At 34.9% G+C, this 19,083-nt stretch overlaps 1 protein-coding gene across 7 annotated transcripts in view; it reads left to right on the top strand.

Annotated features, from left to right (window-relative positions):
* INPP4B (inositol polyphosphate-4-phosphatase type II B) overlaps nt 1–19,083 on the top strand; it is a 789,997-nt gene that overhangs the window by 398,177 nt on the left and 372,737 nt on the right. For all 7 annotated transcript variants that reach the window (XM_040473200.1, XM_040473128.1, XM_040473146.1 and 4 more), the window contains 2 exons: nt 15,104–15,311; nt 17,523–17,567. In XM_040473200.1, coding sequence (XP_040329134.1) covers nt 15,221–15,311; nt 17,523–17,567 — 136 coding nt within the window. In that variant the 5' untranslated portion in view covers nt 15,104–15,220. The remainder of the gene's footprint in view (nt 1–15,103; nt 15,312–17,522; nt 17,568–19,083) is intronic.

Below are 19,083 nucleotides of genomic sequence, written 5' to 3' on the forward strand. Positions count from 1 at the left end.
TTGTACATATTGGAGAGTAAAGGACCTGCTTGTAGTAAAAGAATTAAGACTCATTATCTGTATGCAGTAGGCAGTATGGATAAGAAAACTTAGTTATGCCGTATTATATTCTTTGTAGATAACCTCAGGCACTCTATGAACTTCTCTGGAGAGCTAAAGTGAAATTATAATAATCACATCTATACATTTATTCTTGCCTGTTATAATAAAAAGCAGAAGATAAAATTTTAATTAAATTCATTATCTGTCTTTCTTTGAAATTTCAAATTTCAAAAGAAAATAAGCAATTAATCATCAGAAACTATAGATAATTTAGTCAATACTAATTGGAACTTGAAATGTATCATCATAAGGAGTTCAGTCAGTTCTGTGAATTAATAACTTCTGATGTCTACATTAGAAATGTCCTACGGTTATAATCAAAGTTTCAGTTTTAGTTTTGCTTGAGCACTTGGTATTTAACTGGCCTTGGGTGTTTGTGTGTGACAGTGTTCATAAGGATTTGAGACATTTGATGTTGCTGAGACAGCACTTCCTCGAGTCTTCTTTAGTACATGTGGAAAAAAAAAAAGAAAAGAATCAACCTCCAGCCAAATTAAAATTCTTTCTGAACACCTCTGCTTCTTAAGATAGGCTTGAGATGGGCTGCTAGGAGTCATTATATTTGAAATATGAAGTTTGCTGAATAAAAGTATCAGGGGAAAAAACCTGTCATCTTAAGTGCAGACAATAAACTCCTATCCTTTATTTGGTCTTCCAGATGACAGAGAAGGACATTAAAAAATACCCAAGCATCTAGTGAACTGTTACATAACTCTGTTGTGTTATTTCTTTAAATCTTTGCTGGGTGCTAGCAATTTTTTCTAAGTGCCTTTGGGGCTTGAGACCAGGTTTTACAAGTTTTTGTCAAGTAGGCAGAATCAAGGTGTCACATGATGTGTTTATAGAAGAAAAAATTTTCATGACATTTCTGTCTTTTTGGGAATATCCAATGAAAATTCCTGTTCTTTGAGTAATAGGTGGGAAGCAACCACGAGTGTCACACGCTGAAGAGAAGGGTAAAAAGCTTACCTCAGAACAAAAGACCTTCTCTCTAGTTCCAGCATGGCTACTAGCCAGCTGTGCACGTGGAGCTCTCCCACCTCATTTCTAGGCCTGAGTGTTCCCATCACTTAAATGAGACAACTGCTTGTTTCTTTAAGTCTTTTCAAGTCTATATTCTGTTAGAACATTTTATTATAGCATTTTTTAAATTATTATTTTGTTTTAGAGAGAGAGTGTGTGGGGATAGGGGAGAGGGGCAGAGGAAAGAGAGAGAGAGAGAGAATACTTTAAGCATGTTCCATACTCAGTATGGAGCCCAACTTGGGACTTGATCCCATGATCCTGGGATCCTGACCTGAGCTGAAATCAAGAGTTGGGCACTCAACTGACTGAACCACCCAGGTACCCCTTATTATATTATTTTAATGAGGGATTATGGGTAGACATCTGTAACCAACCTGTCACAAAGAGATGATTCAGATTAAATCGAGCATTTTCTCATATCTTCACTTTGTAGTTCTTCAGGATGCTTTCATTTTTATGACAGACACGGAGCAAAAACTAGCAAGTCAGATGGCCTACTGACCATATTCCTAAAGTTGGTCCAAGTGCTCCCTCTCAGGATGTCAGGTCACTGTTAAAACTATGTAAATTATGGTTCAGATCTGGCCTAGTGCTGGCACAAAGACTACAGAGTTCTCAGGATTAAAGGGCCTTGTCACAGGGATTGACAGAGCCTCTTTTACTTTATACACAGTGGAGATCAACATTGTTCTTATCCTAATTTGAGACTAACGAGCAGTAGACTGACCTTTGATTTACAATGAACCAAAGATACAATCCCTCTGCTTGCTGAACTGAGTTCTTTGCTCTGGGTTGTTGCTCTGTGCTCTTTGTGAACATCAAGATTTTGCTAGTTTCAGTGAATATTCAGGTAATACTCATTGTGACTTGGGACTATTTCTTGACTGAGATTGCAATCTCCAGAAGGCAGTCCTATGATTCAAAGAAGCAAAAGGAGGAAATTTTCCCCCTTTGTTAAGTATCCAGAATGGTGGGTCTGTAGAATTGGATATGTTCAATCATCAGATTCTGTTTTTAAACTTCAATTATTTAGAATTTTTGCTATTGATTCTTTTTCATGGTTGTTTGTCCACTGAAAGTATATTCTCATCAGGACCCAGTAGAAGTGATAGGGATGAGTATGTCTCAAGAAGACGGAATGTTATAAATAGAAGTATAAAAATATCTACCATGATGGGGTTTTTTTTGTTTGGTTGGTTGGTTTTTTCTCTTTCCTGGGGGTTTTGGTGCTTAGGCTTTAAATGCTATGTTGATATGTTATAGGTTTCCCAGAGATTTCTATTTTTAGGAAGGAAAATAATATCAATAAATAGATAAATAAAATAAATGTTTCCTAGCCCTTCTTCCTTTCTCCCTACCTATCTGCCCTAGTATATTTTTTAAGAGATGATAAACATTTGAAGATTTTTGCATGGTAAAGTTGAAAAGCGATAGCAGGTAGAATACAGAGAAGAATTGGAAACTCACATTAACTTCCTTGTCTCTCCAGTTACTAAGTGGAACAAATTACTTTTTAACCTTCAGTTTTTCACCTGTAAAGCTGGAGTTACATCTTAAATTTGTTATAAAGATTAATGTTATGCATATGATGTGATAATACAGAACATGGCACATGGCACATAATATTCAGAAAAGTCACATAAGTACTCAGAAAATTGTGGTTGCTTTTGGATAAAATGAATTTCAAAAGCAGTGGTGGAGAGACTCCGTGAAGTGGATATTAGTAGAACCTCCTTTGGTTTGGTATTTACAAGGAGGAAAAGGAAGAGTACCATGCCGGTCACTTATATTTTATTACACCCTTTCCCCTCCTTCCTGTTTCCATGTGTCACTATAGTTTGAACCACTGTGTATTCTAAAACCCCAGTCCAGATGTGTTCAGTAAGTTGCTGGACTCTAGATGATCCTGATTTTTATGACATCAAGACACTAGTTCTTATTATGAGCTGCCATATACATGTCCTGGCCAACCTCCAACATTCTCCAAAGTGTGGCATACAGTGACCTGGGTCTGTTTAGCCAAGTATTCAATAGAGGTGTGTTGGGCCTGACCCTGCCAAGAGTCAGGCAGCACAGCTAAGTCTGGAGAATACAAAAGTAAAAGGAAGAAAGAATGAGGAAAGAATAACATCTGGGTTAGGGTTAGTCACTGGAAAAAGTTCAATACAAAGAGGCCAACAAATAGATGAGTAAAAAGGAGGTGGGTGTCAAGGGCCTCAGACAGACAACCCAGATTATAAAATTCTGGGTAGAAATGAGAGTACTATATGTAGGTCATAAGTCAGTGGCTAGAGAGACTGAAGCCCAGGCCAGGATCCATAACAGCTCTTGGCATCTGTCTAGAAAGTCTGATTAAGTGACATGGGCCTTTAGCCCATATTGGCTTTTTATTTGGCAGAATCCGTATTCACTTCTCCCAGTTTATGGGAATGGAATCTGGGCTTCTATTCTTAAAATGGTGCTTCTCATGCTTGAATGTAGATAGAAATGCTCTATGCCATAATGCAGTTTCTAATTTAGAAGATCTGGGGTCTGGCTCAAGGTTTTGCATTTCTAACAGGCTTCCAGGCAACTCATACTGCTGGTCTAGGGATAGTGTTTTGAGTGGCAAAGCCTTAAAAGACTGTTGCTGTTTGGTCTTGCTAAATCCATGGGTCTTCGGTCTGTCTCATGTCAGTGCTGCTTCCTTGTGTTAAAGCCTGGAAGCTGGGCTTTTGATCAATCTGGAGCCTTGACAACTCTCATCCTTATTCTTCTTGTGACAAAGGGGCTCACATTGAATTTAATATTGGTAGCAAAACCATACTGACAATTTAAAGAATTCAATTGTCTCCTGACACAGTTGGTTTCTTGGGCAGAAATGTTGCCCTAGAATCTTAATTCATTGCTCTGTCAGGACTTATGCTCTGCCTGGTCAGGGGCCTCATGAGAGGCAAGGAAGGTCTTGACCTTAAATACATGCCTGATTTTTTTTTTTTCAGGTAAAATATCAAATTTGCGAATTTATGCCATTTTCCTCAAAAAGAATCTTTTTCCTGAAACTTTTTTTTAATTCTTCTATTACTTTCCAATGATATAAATAAGAATAAATCCCTGTTACTGAGAATAGGGGCCTAGTTGCAGAACTTTGAATATAATTATCCTATGAAGATGGCAGCTTTCAAAGTACCCTGACATTTGCCATGAGGAAAAAGAAACAGAGAAGGCAGAGGTAAATAATATTCCTGGTTTTATGTCTTCTTGACATTATATAGCATTTGGCTGATCCTTACAAGCCCTGTCCATTCATATTCCCTCTTGTAAATTGCAGGGTTTTAGACGGTTTTCAAGTGATTTGGCATTGTGAATTATATCTGGTTTATCAGAATGTCCTGGTGTTAGAAGTTTCAGGATACTGACATGAAGTGAACAAGTTTAGTGGGTTGGCTACTGAAGGACTATACAATCACCCTAATAGAGACTTGCTATTCTGTTTATTTTTGAAATGGATAGGAATTAATCATTTATTCAACATCTTATATCAAAGCACTGTTTGGAAAGCTGAACAAAAGCCACAGGTACATAGTATCAGTGAGCCTCCAACACTCCCTGCCCAGACCTCAGCCTGAACAGGCTAGGGAATTTCTTTAACCAGAGGTATGCCCTTCTGGTTAGAACCCAGGCACAGCCCATCATATGATGCCTTATATTCCTGTCATCCTGGGATAGCACCTAAACCACAAGCACCCCCTGTCCTGTATCCTTGCCCCTTGTGTCATCCTCATTTTGCTATGGGCAAATGATTCAATCTTCCCCTGATCTTCTCACTTTTAAAAATGTTATATAATGTCCTTAGGGTCTTCTATTCCTATAGAAAACAGTTTCTTTAGCCTTCTACCTCTTCAGAAAATGTTTTCTGTGTCTTTTTGTCTTAATGGAAACTTGGTTTCTGGGGTTTTCTGCTTCCTAGTTGCCTACTCTAATACAGACAGGCCACAAACCACAGGGACTGAAGGCTGGGCTACTATTTTCCTAGTAGTCGCAAGAGTCCCCTTAAGCTGTTAGGACCTCATGTAAGATTGCTGATGTCTGGCTATACCACTCCTCCACCCCTATTTGTCATGTTCATTGGTGAAACTTCTGCTTTCTTCAGACTTTTCTATGAGAACACGTCCTGCCTGTTATCCTCCTGGGAGATTTCAGTTTCCATGGGAATAACCCATTGAACATCCTTGATGCACAGTGTCTTTTTCTTACTAGCCCTAGTGACCAATAATACCATGCCATTTCAGCCATCTACTTATACCCATGGCAATACCTTGGACTTCTCATTACTCAGAACTGAATTATTCTCTCATCTGCCAATATGTTACATCTTTCCCCTTTAATGAGTTCCCAATACAACCTAAAAAAGATGTTTGGACATATTTGTATTATTACAGTCTTAGCTTCACTATTCTCTCACTTCATCAGGAGGCAAAACCCCTACACTGTCAATGAAACTATCCTTCTCCACAAGACTGCTGAGCACTGTTGAAGAAAGCCACACACATATATCTATAAATCTGTGGTCTCCAGGCCCAGCTGGCCCCATGAAACTGCCTCCACTTGTTCCCTCATCTGGTACTCTTAAAGGCTAGCTCAGAACTCCACTTTTCTTCTCCAGCCTCCTACCCAACTTCTTCCCCATTTTCTCTTAACACATGACTTTGCCTTTTTAGTTAATTAAATGTATAATGAGTGTTTAGGATGTACCAAAGGTATTATGAAAAATATAGAGACATTTTGTACTTACTCAGTGTAATAAACAAAACTTTCCCTGTGCATTTGAAGTTTTTTGGGTTCCCCTTCCTGATCACATCCCTCACACTTGTTCCCCAAATATCATAATTATTCTGATTTAAGTGTTTATCATGCATTTCTCTGTGGTTGGACTTCATATGTATGTACACCTACGCAATATAGAACTAGAGTACTATTTTACATGTTGTTAAATTTTCTATAAGTGCCATCATATCCCTCCCTCTGTCTTCCTGTCCCTCCTCACTCTTTCTCCTCTGTACTTTATGAAGTTAATCAATGTTGATATATGAAGATTCATTTTATATAGAATGAATAGGCTACAATATATTTGTCTACTTTCTTAGTGACAGGCCTTTAGCCTGTTTCAATATTTTTTTATTGAAGCTGATTTATTATGAACATTCCTTCCATTATCTTCTGGTATGCATTTTCAATAATTTTTCTAAAATAGAAGCTTATAAGTAGAATTGCTTTTCAGCTTAAATCATGGATTTGAGAACTTGTATTCTAAATATAAGCATTTAATAATATAACTTTCCCTTTAAGCACATTTTTATATGTAGCATAGTGATTTTATTCTGATTTAAATGTACAAACACACACATTTTTATTTTAGTTTATTAAGGTTTGTTTTATAACCAAGAATATAATCTTAGTAAGCATTCCATGTGTACTTTGAAACAAAATATGTATTCTGTTGTTGGATGAAGTCTAATAAATACCAATGAGGTCAAGTTGTTAGTAGTGTTATTTAAGTATTCTGTATCCTCTCTGATGTTTTATCTACTTGTTTGATCTGTTGTAGAGAGTGGAATGTTGAGGTCTCTAAGTATATCACTGTGGATTTGTCTGTTTCTTTTTCAGTTCTTTAAGTTTTTGCTTCATGTATTATAAAGCTCTATTGTTAGGCCCATTTACCTTCAGGATAGTTACATTTTCTTGGTGAATTACAATTTTATCCTTATATAATACTAATGTGTGTTATATGAAATCTATTTTATCTGATATCAATAGTCACTGCAATTTTCCTTTGATTAGTGTTTCCATGATATAATTGTTTCAGTCTTTTCAGTCTTTTTACTTTTAACTTAACAATGTCATTATATTTCATTATAACTATGAAGCATATAGTCAGGTCTTTCAAGCTGATAATCTTCTCTGTCTTTTAATTGGTGTGTGTGTGTGTGTGTGTGTGTGTGTGTGTGTAGCTTGCATTTAATGTGATTATTGACATGGTTGGATTAAAAACATTTTGCTACTTGTCTTCTATATATTCCATCTGTCTTGTTCTTTTCCTCTGCTTTAAAATTTATTTTGTATGTTTTGTTATTCCATTTTACCTTCACTATTGGGTTATTATTTATACTTATTTTTAGAAGTTATTAGTAATTACTCCCCAGATTGTCATAAACATTTTAATTACAATCTACCTTCAAGTATTTTAGTGATATAATTGTATACTATACTTTTAGTGTAAGAACTAGACAACAATAACTCCCCATTCATCCCTGTCACCCTTCTTGCTATTGATGTTATATGTTACACTTTTATATATGCTATCAGTATATAATACATCACTACTATTTTTACTTTAGGCCAGTGGTTGGCAAACTCTGGCCTTCAGGCCAAATCCTGAATATTAATTAGTTTTACAAATAGAATATTATTGTAACACAACCATGCCTATTTGTTTATGTATTGCCAATGGTTGCTTTTACACTGCCACAGCAGAGTTGAATGGTTGTGACAGAAACCGTATAGTCCAAAAAGCCTAAAATATTTACTATCTGTCTTTAATAGAAGTGTGCCAAACCCTGTCTTAGGCAATTATCTTTTATAGTCACTAAAAACAAGAAAAGATTAAATTAATATTTACTTTCTTTTATATCGCTTATAGCATTCTCCATTTCTTTTGTGGATTCAAGTATCTCTCTGTTATGTCATACTTGAAAAACTTCCTTTAATATTTCTTGCAGTGCAAATCTGCTGATAATGAATTTGTCAGTTTTTATTTGTCTGGATAAAAGTCTTTGTGTCTCTTAATTTTTACAAGTTATTTCTACTTTGTATAAAATCCTGGGTTGATGTTTTTCTTATTTCAGTGCTTTAAAGATGTCACTTACATACTTTTAAACAAGAAGTCCAAAATATTTTCTTACTTTTGTTACTCTATATGTAATTTGCTTTTTTTTTTTTTTTTTTTTTTTGCTTTGGTCACCTTAAATTTTTTCTCCTTATCTTCGTGTTTCAAAAGCCTGACTGTGATATACATAGAAGTTTATCGTTTGTTTGATCTGCTTGTTTGTTTATGGGTATATTTGTGTACATGTCATTTCTCTGGTGTTTTCTGAGCTTCTTGGATTGGTGTTTTGAAATTTAATATTTTTGGAAAATCTTAGGCCATTATCTCTTCAAATATCTATTCTGTCTTTTTATTTTTTCTGAGATTCAAATAACACATATATTTAATTTGGTATTGTGTCACAGCTTTTGAATGCTCTCGTATGCATTTTAATTTTTCTTTGTGTCTTTTTTTTCTTTTTTTCTTTGTGTTTCAGTTTGGGTAATTTCTATTAGCTAATCTTCAAGTTCACTGATTACTTCATTGATGGTATCATAACTATTAATGATCTTGTCAAAGACATTCTTCCTCTCTTACTGTGTTTTACATTCCTAGGATTTGTATTTGGTCATTTCCAATAGTTTCTATCTCTGCTAAAAATCTCCATCTGGTCATGCAAGTCATCCACATTTTCCATTAGAGTCTTAAGTATATTCTGTTTCTAACAGGTCCAACATTTGGGTCTTATATTAACCTGGTTCTCTTAACTGCTTTTTTCCCCTCTTTTCTCTTGACTGTTCATCTTAGTCTTCATCTTCTTTGTGTAGTGTGTAGGATAGTAAAATATAAAAAAAATAGTACCTATGCCTCGGAGTGGGCATTCCTCTTTTCCTACTACACCTTTAAATTGAGTCAATCTAGTCAGTAACAGATCTGGGTTTGAGTTTTGTTGTTACTCTGGCTGCCTTGAGTGCATCACCAGTTTCAAATAACTCTAACATTCCTTTCTACTCATAGTGGGGTTTGGGTGTCTGGAGACTGTTCTCTACTCTCCACTTAAGGCTTTTTTGGGGAGCTTCTACCAAAGAGAGGTTTAGTGTTCATGTTTTTTGCCTCCTCCAGTGGTAGGCTGCTGTTAGTAGTTTCCTACTGTTTACTGGACTGGTAGGAGTAGAGACATTTTCTGTTGTCCTATTTTTAACCTCGATCTTAGGCAAAATCTATATTCTTGGGTCTTGAGGATGAGGCTTTTCAGTGGTCCTGTCTTTCTCTTAGCAATAGAGGATCAGAGAATCTCTAATGATCTGATCCCAGGAAACTTCTCTCTACCTCTCTTATTTCTATCTTCTAGTTGCAATGAGTCTCCATCTATGCCCTGAAGGCAATAGAGTCTGCAGTTTTTGTTCTATAGGGAAGAGGATCCAAGTGGTGTGTCTTTAGTGATGGCTACTCCCCTCCCATAGAGTTGAATCACCAAAGGACACTTTCTCCAGATTCCCACTTTCTTCCCAATCTTCCTCATGAGCCTCTGTGAGGATGAAGAAAAGTCTGTTAGCGAATGCAGCCTACTTTTGAGCTTATGGCTTTCAGTAGCTCTGTACTTTCATATTAGTCCCCCTTGACCTTCAGTAAGTCATTGAATATTTTTGGCTGAATTATTATTACCAGCTTATATGAGGCCTGACATCTCTTCCTTCCGTGGAGGGAAGCTCTTTTCCATGAAGGCATTTGCCTTTTCTTAGGTTTCAGGCTAGTTGGTTCCTCTGAGACTTCTGTTCTCAGATTAGTTAAAGAAATGTTTATGGTTTGATATATTCAGCATTTTCTTGAGTTTATAGTGGGAGTAACAGTCTTTGCATTTTTGTATATCCTAAACTGGAGCTGAAATTTCTGTTACAAATATATTTCTAGTGTATAATTTGTTACCTCAGTTTTTGTGGTATCTTGTACTTACAGAATTTTTTTTTATTTTAGTGTAGTCAAATTTATTAATATTTCCTTTATGTACTGTGCTTTTGAAGTCAGGTTGATAAATCTTTTATACTCCATTGTTCTTAAATATACTTTTTTCTTGAATGGATAAAAATAAGGCCATTGGGCAGAATCTCCTCATGTTTCTGTTAATGCTTTTCAGATCATATCTCATTTTCTCTTCACCCCCAACTTCCTCCCATTATAGCAGATTATATCATCTAGATTTTTTTCTTGCCCCAACAATATCTTTTTCTCCCTAATCTTCAATTTAAGATTGAAAATTTAATTGAAAATAAAAAAAGTATTTTCCTTCCTTTGTTTCTGAAGGACAACTTCACCAGGTAGAGAATTCTTGGTTACCAATTATTTCCTCTCAAAATTTTGAATATATCATCACATTCTCTCCTGGCCTGAAGAATTTCTGTTGAGAAATCTGCTCATGGTCTTTAGGGGTTCCCTTGTATGTAACTTCTCTCTTTTCTCTTGCTGCTCTTAAAATTCTTCCATTATTTTTCACTTCTGACTATTTAATTATATAGTCAGTATCTCAGTGTAGCCCTATTTAAATTCAGCTCTTTAGGATCTTTTGGGCCTCATGGATCTGTGTGTCCATTTATCTCTCCAGGTTCAGGGATTTTTTTTTTTCAACCCTTGCTACTTTAAATATACTTTCTGTCCGTTTTTCTTTCTCTTTTCTTTCTGGCATTCTCATAATGCAAATATTGTTTCTTTTCATTTTGTATTATAATTTCTGCAAGCTTTCTTCACCCTTTTTCATTCTTTTTTTTTTTTTTTCTTTTTCCTCCTCTGACTCGGTAATTTTCAATGTCTTATTGTTCAGGTGAGTGATTCCCCACCCCCCAATGGTGAAGTCTTCTTTTAAAACTCTCTACTGAGTTCTTCAGTTCAGTTATTATATTTTTCAACTCTAGATTTCTATTTTATTGCTTTTTGATGGTTTCTATTTCCTTATCAAAGTTCTTGTTTTGTTCATGCATTGTTTTCCTAATTTTATTTAGTTATATGTCTGTTTTCTTGTAATTCACTAAACTTCCTTAGATAATTCTGAATTCTTTGACAGCTCACAGATCTCCATATATTTAGTGTCAGTTATTAGAACTTTATTAATTTCCTTTGGTGTCATATTTGCCTGATGTGTGTGTGTGTGTGTGTGTGTGTGTGTGTGTGTGTGTGTGTATCCTTGTGTCCTTATTAATTCTACCTGTTTGAGTAATGGCTTCCTTTTCTACAAGTTTTCTTTGGTAGAGACAGCTCTTCAATAGGCATCTAGGTTTGGGTTTCTGGGTGTGTATCTGATAATGTCCTTGAGCAGGTGGGGCCTGTCACTATGGTCTATTTTTGAGCAAGGTTGCTGTTCCAGGTCTAAAGGGATGGCAGGGAGTGGGAGTTGTGCCACTGGCTGAGAACAGTTAAATAGTTTTATGGGCCTGGTTCCCTACCCTAGTGAAGCTATAGGATGGGCTCTATGCTTGCCCAGATTCTCTGATGAGGCTTACTAGATGATCAGGACTGGGTACAGTATTTGGTAGTAGACAGAGCTATGAATTAATTTCCCTGTCCTTGCAGAGCAGTAGGATGGGACTCAGGACCTGTACAGTTTGTTATTTGGTGACTTTAATCAAACCAGAGTGTGCACCGAATTCCCTGGTTGGGTGAGGTAACTGGTTTTGCTCTGCAGATGTGGGGAGCCACAGGCTGTGCTCTCTGTTCAAATGCCAATGCCACGAATGTAGGGCTGTTGAATAGGCTATGCAGCTTTCTATATGCTCTGGTTAGGTTCCTTGGTTGGGCAGGATGAAAGTTGTATTCAGGGATGAGGAGGTTACAAATTAGATTCTCTGCCCTGGAGCAGTGGGAGAAGCTGCTCTAAAGCCATAAAGCTTTTTGTTTGTTGTATTAACTCAAGACAACCCCCACTCTAAGTTTCCTGATTAAACATGGCCACTAGATTTGCCTGCCCACCTCTCAGCTTCCTGGGGTTGCCAGCCCATCAGGTGAGATGGAGCTGGAAAACACTCTCCTCAGTATATCTCAGCTCCCTTGCCTAGGCAGTAGAGGGAGGGACTTTCAGTTTCCAAAACAGGCTTTCTGATGGAGAAGAACTGGAGCTACCCTCAGCCTTGTCTATGAATTAATCCTCTTGTTTCTGTGTAGCACTGGAACACTCCACAGGTGGTACTGGCTTTGTTCTGGGGGTGATCTCTGTCTGCCTCTGAGCTGAGTACCACAAGTCTTCAAAGCTCCCAGGAGTTGTCATCAGAGGACACTCTTAGCTCCCTTGCCTTGGCAGAAGGAGAGGGCACCACTGCAGGCTAGCCTCAATTTCTCAAACAGGCTCCCTGGTTGGAAAGGGGTGGGAGCTACTCAGCCTGGTAAAGTCATCTTTTAACTTAATGACCTTGTTTACTTGAGAAACATCCAGTAAGTAGAGTGATGACATTGTTCCCTCACTTGTTCTTCTCTGCTGCTCCTCCTATCACTGTCAGTGCTTTTACCAGCTAAATTCTCTTCTTGCTCCCCTGAATGGTTTTGTGCCTTACAGTTCAGTCTTTAGTCATCCTTTTTTTTCACTACATGTACTTGGTTTCAATGACTTCATTTGACTGACTTCAACCATTAGACAATAATTTACAAAAAAATACTTTTCCAGCCTTAGTATCTCTCCTGAAATCTAGACCCATGTGTTTAACTGTTTCTGAATATTTGAAGACATTTCAAAAACAACATGGTTAGAACTAAACTCATCATCCTTGACTAAAATCACTCTTTCTTTATATTCCAGATAGTTTAGTGGTCCATATTTACTGACTTTCACCTGAAATTCCTGACTTCCATTATCTCAATTCTAAATTGTAGCTAATTCCATCATTAAGTCTAGGTAACTGCATTTAATAAATGGCCCTTTATTCCATTTAATAACTTGTTTTGGAATCCAGATTCTCTTCTCTAGTCATCTGCTTCTGTTTTGACTTAGATCCTCTTTATTATTTTATTTTCCTTGAATATTAAAATAACCTCTAAACAAGTTAGTTTCCTTATTAAGTTGTCAACTTCTAGTATGTTCTCTACTTTGACACCCAGTAAACTTTCTAAAAATCAAATATAGTTATGTCACTCTCTTACAATAGGTACATTTAATGTCACTTCTTTCTGCTCTGAGAATTAGGTTTAGTATCTCTAGCTGACTTTTTAAAATATATTTGTGGTATGTAAAAATTTAAACTATTCTTGTGCATGATCTCCAAACCAAAAAATTTCCAATAGACACAGAAAAGGAACTACTATATTTAACCATAACCATAGGTAAATGCTGTATTTACCAGCTAGAAAATGTAGTGGTTTTCTAGAGCTTTTCTATTAACATAACTGATTCCTTCTGAGGCATATGCCTTGTTAATAGGTATCAAATCTGAAATTTCTCCTCAAATGAAACAAGATAGAATAAAAATGAATAGAGTCATAAGAGGTTGTTATATGATCTTTGTCTTATGTATTTGACTTTATTCTCTTGAAATTGAATTTATTTTTAAGTTTTGAATGGGTGATATGCCTAAAATGGGACCATATTAGTAATGTTTATAGGCCTCTTCAGTCTTCTCCACTCACCCAAAGGTACACATTCACCCACACTCAGAGTTGACATTTATTTTATTAATTATTCACTGTTAGTGTGCTGAGTTGTTGGTTTGTTAAGATTTATCCATATTGCTTATTTAGGCCTCCTTTAATTTTTACGACAGCTGATCAAGATTAGAGGTTGAGTTTTTGGTGAATAAGTACAGTTAAGTTGACAAAGTTCTTGTACCCAAGTCCCACATGCATGGTAGTCTTCCACAGATATGACCCCACTCATGCTAATGAAATTGTCATAGGTTCATGATAGAATGTGGTCGAATGAATATGTCTGTCCTTATCAGAAGACACATCTAAATTTAAATAGTTAAAAAAATAGAAAGCATTATCTTAATTCAAAATACAATTTTTAACTTGAAGAATTTGGTCTAATTTATAGTGCAATTGCCCTTTACTCCTGGCCTTCATTCCTGGTTGTATCCTGAAGAACTAATGCGTACTTATATACAACTTTATTAGAATATTTTTTAAAGATTCAAGATGCTTTCAGAATTTAATTTTTACCAGATGATCTTTAAAAACCAGAGCTGAATTACAAATGAAACTGCTTTGTTAAAACAACAAAGACTAAGGCTGTGGATTTGTGAAGTTGGAGACTAAATCATTATTCTAAACCTAACTTGATTGCCACTATCGCTTTAAACAACATTGGACAGACATTTAAAGATTTTTTATACATTTTAATTCAGGTGGTAACTTGATTTAAAACAACATTGATTTTTTTTCCCTAATTCATTCTTGGTCATGTATATCAGGCTAAATATCAGAATGAATTTGAAACTATTTGTGGCTATTTGCATAATAGGGTATTAAATTCTTGGAAAAGCTTTCTTTCCCCCATGTTGATTTTCATGATTTTGTTGTTACTTTCATTTCCCCTTGAGCTTTAGCTTTGTAGAGTTATTATTCATTCTTTTCACCATAGAGCCTGATCATTAACCAATTAAAACTTTATCAGGCAGAGAAGCAAGACTCCATGGGTAATGATGAGGTTAGAAACTCCCTTGTACTACTTGTTGGCTCTTGGCTCATATTGGAAGAAGAGTGCCATGCCAAATTGTCTTTACGTGCTCATGAATAATGTTCTAACAAGGGTGGATGGAGAGATGAGCGTAAAGGGTAGATCTAATGGAAGGAATGATAGTAATATTCACCTTGGCAAAACATGCTAATGCCCTGACAAGATGCTATCTGCTCTTGCTGCTAAATTAGATGAATATTAGGTTAGCAGCAGCCCCTATTGCTATCTACTGTTTTACAGAATGACCTAGAAGAGAAGAATACACATTTCAGGATTTAGAAATCTCTCTTATGAACATAAAATAATTGCATAGAGAATACCCACTTAACTTAGAGTTCATGAGGCATAAATTAGGTGGATAGATCTTGAAAATAAAGGTGAGATAGGCAGGAAGCTGTAGTTTCTACCTACCTTCAATTCTTAGCTTTATACTAAACTCTGAAGTAACTAAGATTTTTGCTGTTGCTGTTTCCTAAATGCAGAATTTCAGAAGATATTGGGCCTTTAGTGTGAAGATACATCTATATTAAACCAGGAATCACTGGCAGTGACATTTGGACGTGAAAATTTAGAAGACTAAACAACTGTGAAGGTTGATCATGGAAATCAAAGAGGAAGGAGCATCAGAAGAAGGCCAGCACTTTCTTCCCACACCCCAGGCAAATGATACTGGGGACTTCCAGTTCACAAGTAAGTATATGTGTTCCCCTCTCTGTAATTCTCTGAAAATGTAAATTGAGTCAACTAAGCATACATTCATATGTATTCACAGAAACCTGGGTTCTAACAAATGTCATGAAATTAACTATTTTTTTGTTTGCACCATTTATTTTGTCCTAGTGAGTCTGTGATGTGATTCTGATCTTTTATCTTGAGTGAGACAGATGATAGTCTATGAAATGGACTATGAAATATAGTCTATGAAATATCAAATAGTAGCATCAAAGTTATTGAATGTATATTAAGACACTAATAAATACTTTTTTTAAGACACTAATAAATACTTTTTAAGTACACCTCCTCTTTAGCATTTATGTAATCTCATGTGGAATTATTTTTTAGAATATAGAAATGTTCTCTTTAAAATCAAAGTCATTTAAGTTGAAAGCATTAGGACATAATGGTTACCCTAGACAGGTAGATTGTCACTGCTATACTCAAGAACACTAAGTCACATAAGTAGAGCAAACATGGAGATGTGGCCAAGATTTGCATTTAGACATTACAGTTGTTATTTGTGCTATTCAAGTCATTAAAATCATTGGAAGAATTGTATGTTTTCTATTATGCTTCAAATTGTAGAGTTTAGGTTTTATTGTTTAGCATGAATTGTGCCTTTTCTTTTCAAGAGTCCTGTTGGCCATTTATTTATCGCTTTCAAATATATGTCAAATTAAATGAGAGTATTTAATTTACACCATAAAAATAAACTTTAAAGGGTAGCTTGGGTGTCTCAGTCAGTTAAGCGTCCAACTCTTGGTTTTTGGCTGAGGTCATGATCTCAAGTTTCATATGTTCGATCTCCACATTGGGCTCCGTGCTGACAGAGTGAAGCCAGCCTGGGGTTCTTTCTTTCCCTCTCTTTCTCTGCTCCTCCCCCACTGGTGGACATGTGTGCATACATGCTTTCTCTCAAAAATGAATAATAAACATTTAAAAACATAAAAAATAATCTAAAGAAAACAGTATTGGTTGAATATGTTTTCTAGAAATTTGTTTGTCAAAGCTTACAGCAGTTACTAATAGTCTTTAAAAAAATCTACATTATTTGAAATGAACAGAGATCTACCCAATGATTACAAGTCTCATCTCTCTGGAAAGTCTGATATTTTTAATCATAGTATTGTGAAATGTCAACAGGAGAAAAAATAAATGGCTACTAAGCAAAAAAAAAGAAGAAAAAAGTTAGCCCTGTAAATAAAAAACAAATAGATTTTATACAAAGAAATGGTACTAACAATATATTAGTGATCCAATATTAGTAAATTTAAATTGTATTTGGTAAATGCACCAGTAGAAATAAGAAAATGATTTTACATTTATTTCGATTTAGAAATAAATAAGAAAATGATTCTTACATTTATTACCAAATAGTTTACTTTTTCATTAATTTTAGTTTCACTTCTTTGGCCACCCATGAGTTGTAATAAGTGGTATCCAAGTCCTCATCCAGTCTTGTTTAAAAAGACCCCGAGCTGTGCGTGGTCGTCAGGTATCCATGTTATCACATTATACCACATTATCACCTTACAGTCGGATCTCGCTGCCTTCTAACCCTTACATGTTCCCATTTCCTTACTTTTGTTCTCAGACATTCCCTCCACTTCATTCTAAGCCATGTTGTTAGATTTCTTAAAAATCATGATAAAAAGGAATAGAAACATTTATCAGGACATTGATTTGAGCTATCTGTAAGTTGACAGAATAACCACCACCATACTGTCCTTCATAACCTTACAAGAGATATCTCTTTAATTAATAACTTACTCTTTACAGCAGGCTGGAATGGTTTGAAAGAAAAATCTATATAGGAGAGTACTTGGGTGAGGTCATCTTTTTTGAAAGTTTTGCCTCTGTCTACATTCATCTAAAAGAAACTAACAATGAAAAAATACATTTTAAATTGCAAAGCTTACAAAAACAATATTTTTTGAGTTTCTTTAGAGCCTTAGAGCTAAGGAGATCAGCCAAGCCTTTAGTCACATTTAGTTCTGCTACAAATATTATGCCCTGTCCTGAGAACTGATCGCTTATCAGTCTGGACAATTAACTGAGTTAATTTGTTCTGCCAAATAATATATTTATACATCCTGGGTAGGGTGGAGCACTGTAATATGTATTTATATATCTTTGATAATGAGTTAAATATCTTTAATCTGAATTCGTACCCATTATTGATAGGTATTCAGAAGACTCCAAATGAACCACAGTTGGAATTCATCCTTGGTAAGGAATTCTATCTTACTTATACTGATAAATATAATAGTAATTGCATAGTATACAGCCTTAGGTTGCTTATATCATTATATAATTGCTTATATCATTATATAATTTACAAACTTTTACAAACATTGTTCTAGAAAAGAAATTTCACTCTTTAAGGTGTTACTTTGAGGTAGATGGCAGGATGGGTGAAATAGGTAAAGGAGATTAAAAGTACAGTTATCATGATGGGCACTGAGAAATGCTATGAAATTGTTGAATTATATTCTACACGTGAAACTAATACAAGTTGCTTTTGTTGTACTTCAGTTTAAAAAATAATAACAAAGCTGGGGGGAGTTCATTCTATATGGTGTTACTTTCCCCAATTTATAGAATCTGAGCTTATGGTTCTGAAATATTTTGTAAGCTCACTGATATCTTTACATTGTATTTGTAATGAGGTTTTATAGAATCACACATACATGTGTTCAATTTCATATACAGAGACAAGATAGGTAAACCTTTATTAATATACATGTTTTATAAATTTTTGGACAAATTGAAATATATACATTTATTATCTATAGTAGTTTTTAGTGGTTTGAAGTCTCAATTATTCCAAGATTATCTATTTTCATTAATGAAATAGGTTTCAAATTTATATCCTTTGCTCAAAACATTACATTTTGAAGTATAACTTACTGAGATAACATTGTGTGTGTGTGTATATATATATATATTTATAATATATATAAAATATACTAATATATATTAAATATATATAATAAATAAATATATAATATATAAATAAATATATAATAATAATATATATTTATAATATATATAAAATATATATAATATATAAATATATATTTATAATATATATAAAAATATATATATTTAATTTTGTTTGTTTTTCTCTTTAATAGAGCTTATTTTTAGAGCATTTTTAGGTTCACAGCAAAACTAAACAGAAAGTACAGAGATTTTACATTTATTACAATTGTTGAACTTACACTGATAAATCATTACCACTCTAAGTCCATAGTTTACATTCGGGCTCATTCTTGGTTTTGTTATATTCTATGCGTTTGAATAATATATAATGACATATATCGATCATTAAAGTATCAAACAGAATATCTTCATTACCCTAAAAATCCTGTGTGCTCAGTCTATTCATCCCTCTCTCACCTAACCTGCGGCAACTACTGATATTTTTTTACTGTCTCCCTAGTTTTATCTTTTCCAGAATGTCATATAGTTGGAATCATGCAGTATGTAACCCTTTCATACTAGCTTCTTTCACTTAGTAATATTCATTTAAGTTCCCTCTAGGCCTTTTAATGGCTTGATAGCTTATTTTTTAGCACTAAATATTATTCCAATGTTTGGATATACCACAGTTCATATGTCCACTCACTTACTAAGGGATTTCTAGGTCACTTCCAAGTTTTGACAATTATGGATAAAGCTGTATGCAAGTTTTTATGAGGACGTAAGTTTTCAATGCCTTTGGGTAAATATGAGGGAACAT

Source organism: Herpailurus yagouaroundi, unplaced genomic scaffold (assembly GCF_014898765.1).
Source record: "Herpailurus yagouaroundi ecotype Mexico unplaced genomic scaffold, PumYag 28, whole genome shotgun sequence".
In the NCBI taxonomy this organism is placed as follows: domain Eukaryota; kingdom Metazoa; phylum Chordata; class Mammalia; order Carnivora; family Felidae; genus Herpailurus; species Herpailurus yagouaroundi.